Source organism: Peromyscus californicus, unplaced genomic scaffold (genome assembly GCF_007827085.1).
Source record: "Peromyscus californicus insignis strain IS unplaced genomic scaffold, ASM782708v3 Scaffold_4__1_contigs__length_199733344, whole genome shotgun sequence".
Lineage (NCBI taxonomy): Eukaryota > Metazoa > Chordata > Mammalia > Rodentia > Cricetidae > Peromyscus > Peromyscus californicus.
Window position 1 is genome coordinate 156,570,800 of NW_026294562.1, and position 6,470 is coordinate 156,577,269.

General features: G+C 42.1%; 1 protein-coding gene across 21 annotated transcripts in view; it reads left to right on the forward strand.

Moving 5' to 3' along the window:
* The window catches only part of Znf536 (zinc finger protein 536), a 466,964-nt gene extending 460,727 nt beyond the window's left edge, over positions 1–6,237 (forward strand). For all 21 annotated transcript variants that reach the window (XM_052760009.1, XM_052759999.1, XM_052759991.1 and 18 more), the window contains one exon: positions 3,295–6,237. In XM_052760009.1, the coding sequence (XP_052615969.1) occupies positions 3,295–3,539 (245 nt within the window). In that variant the 3' untranslated portion in view covers positions 3,540–6,237. The remainder of the gene's footprint in view (positions 1–3,294) is intronic.
* Positions 6,238–6,470: the final 233 nt, after the last annotated feature.

Below are 6,470 nucleotides of genomic sequence, written 5' to 3' on the forward strand. Positions count from 1 at the left end.
CCTTTGAAATTGGTAGCCAGCAAGGATGGGGGAAAAGAAATGACATACTGATCTTCGCCAAGTGCTGTTCATTCTGGTGGCACAGGAAAGATGGGCTGGAAGGTCCCCCACTCACAGTCCAGACAAGGGTTATTGCATACCACAACTGGTTCTACATGATAAAGAGAGAGACCCCCCAGGCAGGAGGAGTTAGCCCTGGCTATGAGGGAAGGAGAGAACACACAGCCAAAGCCTCCTTAGAAAGAAACAGAAGAGCCAAGCCAGATGGCGCATGTCTACCACAGGAGGGTGGAACCCTCAGGAAATGGAGGCAGGGAATAGAAAGCCTGAGCTATACAGGGAGAACTGGATTTAAAAAAAACAGTCAAACAAACAGACATGAGAATCAAGATTGGATAATTGGGCAGATGCGCTGGTGCAAGCCTGGAATCCCAGCACTGAGAGTCTGAAGCAGGAGAATAGAGAGTTCAAGGCCAGCTCATGTCACGTAGAGAGTCCTTGTCTGAAAAAGAAAAGGGAAGGAGAGAGAGAGAGAGAGAGAGAGAGAGAGAGAGAGAGAGAGAGAGAGAGAGAGAACGAGAACGAAACATCAAGCAAGTGGGAGAATGCTTGGCTTTGGGGAATAGACTGCTCTGTGAAAATACACACGGGACTCTTTTGTAGCTGGAGTTTTCCTGCCTGGCCCACAGTCAGGACAAATCTCTCTCACCCGCCAGTCCAGCAGTTGCTCAGACCCAACCAAGTAAACACAGAGACTTATATTGCTTACAAACTGTATGGCCGTGGCAGGCTTCTTGCTAACTGTTCTTGTAGCTTAAATTAATCTGTTTCCATAAATCTATACCTTGCCATGTGGCTTGTGGCTTACTGGCATCTTCACATGCTGCTTGTCATGGTGGCGGCTGGCAGGTTCTCCCTCTGCCTTCCTGTTCTCTCCATTCTCCTCTCTGTTAGTCCCGCCTATACTTCCTGCCTGGCCACTAGCCAATCAGTGTTTTATTTATTGACCAATCAGAGCAATTTGACATACAGACCATCCCACAGCACTCTTTCCTGTGATTGAGGTAGGGAAATATCCAAACTCTGCTGTTTGGATATTTGGGGGACTAAATGATCAGTCCTCTTATTTACTAGTTCACTTTTCTAAGCAAACAAGGCTGGGCTTCTCTCTGATGAAGGGTGGGGCAGCTTATGAGCCTTGAGGAGTGGATACACACATGTGGTGATATTTTATTTGTGTTTTAACAAATAAACCTTGCCTAGGGATCAGAGGACAAAGTCAGTCACTATATTAAACATAGAGGTCAGGCAGTGCTAGCACATGCCTTTAACCCTAGCATTTGGAAGGCAGAGATTCATCTGGTTCTCTGTGAGTTCAAGGCCACACTGGGAACAGAGCCAGGCATGGTGGCACACTCCTTTAATTTCAGCACTAGTTAGCCACAGAGGTCTGGAGGTCTGTACAGACAGACAGGAAGTGATAGAGCTGGGCAAAAAGAGGAAAGTAATGTAGCTGGGCTGAGAGAGGAAGTAAGATGCAGGACATAGAAAGGTATATAGGCATGAGTATACCAGAAGTAGCTCTCTTGGGCTGAGGATTTCCTAGTGGTAAGAACTTGTGGCTGGCTTGTTCTGTTCCTCTGATCTTTCAACTTTTACCCCAATATCTGGCTCTGGGTTTTTTTTTTTTATTAATAAGACCATTTAACAGTTTGTGTTACATCTTCCTGGCATCAGAGGGACTGCACTTACTCTACTGTCATTTCCCAAAGCAGACAGTTCACTGATTTTTCAAGATAGCAGATGTTGTTTTAACTGCTCTGCACAGGGCAGAGAGGTCAAACTTTCAGGATCAAAAGGACTTCCTTAAGAATTTGTCAGCTATTCTACACAGGAGCTTTTCTAGAAAACTACCATTTTGGGGGTCACTATTCAAGTCTCCCTCATTATTGTTATTTTTAAAAGATTTTTATTTATTCATTCATTCATTCATTCATCCATTTATTTATTTATTTATTTATTTATTTATTTATTTATTTATGTGTGTGTGTGTGTGTGTGTGTGTGTGTGTGTGTGTGTGTGTGTGTGATGTGAGTATAGTACCCTAGGAGGCCAGAAGAGGGTGCTGAATTTTTAAGATGACTGAGTTTCAGGTAGTTATGAACTGCCCAGCTCAGATACTAGGAACAGAGCTAGGGTCCTCTAAAAGAGCAGCCAGTGCTTTTAACATCTGAGTCATCTCTCCAGCCCCAAATCTCACTGCTTTGATGCTCAGGCTGACCTTTATCTGATGGTATGGTCCTTGCTGTCTGTCCTGACACTTTCAACTTCTAAAGCCATGCCAATCAGTCCTTCTTTACAGCTTTTCTTGGAGCAGGGTGATTTTGTATCCATCTCCTTCACCCCCCAGACAGATTTTACTCCTCATGCTTGGTCTGCCATTAGTAAAGAGTCCATGATTCATAACAATGTGATGTAGCTTTACTCTCAGCCCTGAGTATGGATACCCAGTGCAGAAACTTAATGGATTTGGGTGTGTCTAAAGTCAACAAAGCATAGTTTGCTGATCAAATCTGCTTGTGGTCTCTTTTTTGCACACACTGGTAAGTTAAGAAAGGTTTTACATTTAAAAACAAACAAACAACATGGTTGGCGGGGGAAAGCCATACATGAGATTATTTCATGCCACCTGAAATCAGAATTCAGCATCCATAAGTAAAGTTTTGAATAAAACTGTCAATAAAAAACTGGGATATGAGCTGGTGAGATGGCTCAGCAAGCAATGGTGTTTGCACCAAGTCTGAGTACTCAAGTTCGATCCCCGAAACCTACATGGTGAAAGGAGAGAAGGGACTCTCAAAAGTGGCCTTCTAACATCCACATATGCTCTGTGGGCTCTAAGGGCACACATGTGTGTATGCATATACACACACACAATAAATAAACACAAAACATGGGATAGTTTGCTTCATTTCTTGTTATATAACATCATTGGTTCTAAACTATACACCATTTTATAGAAATGCTTTAGAGAACTGTTTCTAGGTATTGGATGATTTCTCTTCCCTTCTCTAGAAAGTCTAAATTAAAAATTCTGGTCAGAGTGGGAGGGTAGTCTAAATCTCACTTGATGTGCCTAATGGGCTGCATCCTTACCTCTTCTTGTTTGAATTTTGCTAAGTGACTGTGATATCCTTGATACGGGTGATGGTGCTGCTAATCCTGGAGCTCAGGATGGGGTGGTGGTGACAGAGGCGTGATACATAGCTGACTGGACACTTTCTTTCCACACAGGTCACAGGCCTTTCCAGTGTCACTACTGTCCCTACAGTGCCTCACAGAAGGGAAACCTGAAGACCCACGTCCTCTGCGTCCATCGAATGCCTTTTGACAACAGCCAGTATCCCGATCGCAGATTCAAACGTTCCAGGGTCGACTCGGAGGCTTCTGGGAATTTTGAGGAGGCTGCAACTGTCAAGGCGGGGAGCTTTGCCGAGCTAACAGATGAGAGAGGCAAGGGCCAGGAGGAGGGCAACTGAGCAGAGCCCATCCACTGTAATACTCCTCTCTACAGTTTTAAATCATGCATCTGGTTTCACCAGTTTGCTAACTGCATTCCAAGAGGGCGAATCATGTACAACCCCTCACTAGTGTATAGAACATTTAAAAGAATTTTAAAAGATATCTATATATATATATATTAAAACAAAAAGTTCCCCAGCCCTTGAACATGGCTGCTACACTGTTACCCAGTAACAAGAACTTCCAAGCAATGTAGGTGGGAGAAAGTGATTTTAGAAATGTCCCTGTGTCCTTTGAGCTCTGAAAGCTGGAGGCCTTTCCAACCCAAAAGTCATCTTTGTCCAAAAACAGATAAACAAAACAAAAACGAAGAACAAAAACAAAACGCTACCGTCCAAGTGATTTGCGTTGCCTCGAAGGGTCTGTGTTTTCCTTCATGAAAACACCTCTATAATCTAACACCAGCTGCTGTCATTCGCCTAGTGCCCTAATGAGATGAGTTGGGAGGCAGCTGAGGTGCCAGTCAGACTGGGGCGGTCACTGCAGGGAAAATCAATTCATGTGGTGTCACTCTGCACTCTAGGAGAAATCCTAGCTGGCCTGTAAGCAGCCAGTGAGCGCCAGGTCTGACCAGTGCTGCAGAGGATGATAATCTAAAGTGTGCTTTAAAAAAAAAAAATACACAGCCCGATGAATCAGTGGTCAGGAAGTGTCTGCAGACAAATGTCCTTTGCAGGTTTGATGAGTCATTCTTTTTTTTTTTAAAGATCAAATTGCAGTATGGATAGAAATGCCTTTTATTTTATTATTTTCTTTCCTGGGTTATCATTTTGAAAATGTCTGGATGAAGGAAAAGGTTTGATATTAAAAACAAATTGTAGGAAACATTCTAGAAACAGTCATTAGCAAACCAACTCAGTTCTACTCTCCATAGAAAGTCCTGGTAAACAATGGCAGTTTCTTTGCTGATGGGGAAGACTGCTTTCTATTACAGTTTAAGACACTTTATTTGAATGAAGTCTCCCCTGACCCTTGTTACCAGATTCCTTTTTTCATGTGTTACTTTTTAAGTGTTGTGGGCATGAAGCAAGATTTTTCTTCTCCAGTGAGCTCTTCCAAAATAACTTGTATTAAAACATGAATCTAAACCTCCGGCTGTCTGTCACTAATGAAGAAAACAGTTTGACTTAGAATGTTCATTTTTGTGAAACAAATGTGTTCTGTATTTTTGTAGATTATAGAGTGTCTACTGATTGAACACTCGAAATTTATCCAGTTCTGCACCACACTGAGGGAGATTTTGAAGGTTGACAAGGAAACACAACTCTTAAAAGACAAAAACAGAAACCAAAACAATTGTGTAAGGAAACTCATAGGAGTATTCTTGAATCTGGTAGGATGCTGTGAAAGTTCCCACCTTCTAACACACTTCCCTTGAGTGACATGAAATTGGTACTGTTGCTTGTGACGGTGGAGACGTAGTGAAGTATTAACTTCGAGAACGAAATCATTTAGACTTGGAGAGAGAGGGAAAAAAGTCAATATTTCCTTGCAGTCTGGGAGCACACAATAAAACCCCAGGGCCTTAAAAACTTCAACTCTGCCTATAGCAGTTTACAAAAATACTAAACTGCAATCAATGTAAATAAAATTCTTAGCACTATCCTGAGACTGAATTTCAGGCTAATAAGGAATCCGGTTTGCATATGCTGTCAAAAGGGTGTCATCCAACTGGGGTTTCACTGGGAATGAGGCCGCTGTGCAGCGTGGACCCATCTGGCATAAAGCAAGCTGCTTTCTTGCTGCTTTTCTTCTTCTTTTCTTTTCTTCCCTTTCTTCCTTCTTTTCTTTTCTCCTTTACTTTTTTCTCTAGAATAGTCTCATTGCCTTACTTAACTCAGTTGATCGACTGTGGCTGTCTCCGTGGTCCAAGGGAGGCCTGGAGACGTTGGTGGAAAACTTCTGCTGTAGTGAGCATTTAGGGGTTAAGTGCACTGCTGTGTTTGGTGACTGTGCCATTGGCTTGCTTTCTGTGTGTTTGCCCCACCTGTGGTATCTTAGCAAAGAGAAATTTAAAAAAGAAAAAAAGAAAAGAAAAAAATAATAAAAAGGAAAAAAGTGGAAAAAAAGAGAGAGAGAGAGAGATCCACATTCCGTGTCTAGCACTTTGGCGCTGGTACAGTGTCTTTTGTGTCCTCCGAGCATCTGCAGACGCTACAGGCAATAATTCTGTTTGTGACACTGGGAACATACTCCCCTTCTTTGTGGCGTGTGTGTTGATTCCATTTTGTCCAGTCCTACCAGCCGTCCCCTTTTCCCTCTGACACAGGCTTTCTTTCCAGAACATTTGTGACTTGTAATACAAGCCCGTGACAGCTTCTGCGATGCAATGTCAGCATCCAGTGTCACCAGGCTCTCATATCTACACACGTCGGTCCTTCCCCTGTGACTTCTGTAGTCTGTGATGCCGTTCCTAACCCTGTCTACATTCTATCTTGGAGGAACTCTGAGATCATAGAGTAGAGGAGTTTGTCGCTATGCTTGTAACAAGTAGAACACTTTGTATTTAAAGTTTATTCTTGGTCATTATTTATTATTATAATACATCAGTTGACAGAACTTTATTCTGGTATAGAAAGTATTAAAAGTTGTTTTTTTTCAGCAATGACTGTTTTCTTTCTGCTGTTAGGAATAAAATGTCTTTGAAGCAGTCCAGTTTTATCCAGTGTTTTATGCAATAAAACCTCTACCTTTGCAAAACAAAAACCTGAACCAAAAAAGTATGTCTTTTCTGAGTCCCACAAAGAGTAAAACTCTATAAGTTGTTGGCAAAACTTGACCAGACTCCACTCATAAAAAAAGGCCTGTCATATTCTGCATGGCAGATATCCTCATGGCTTTGAGCTTTTGTTGAACTTATTTAAAAAAAAAAGATTTATTTCTTCAAG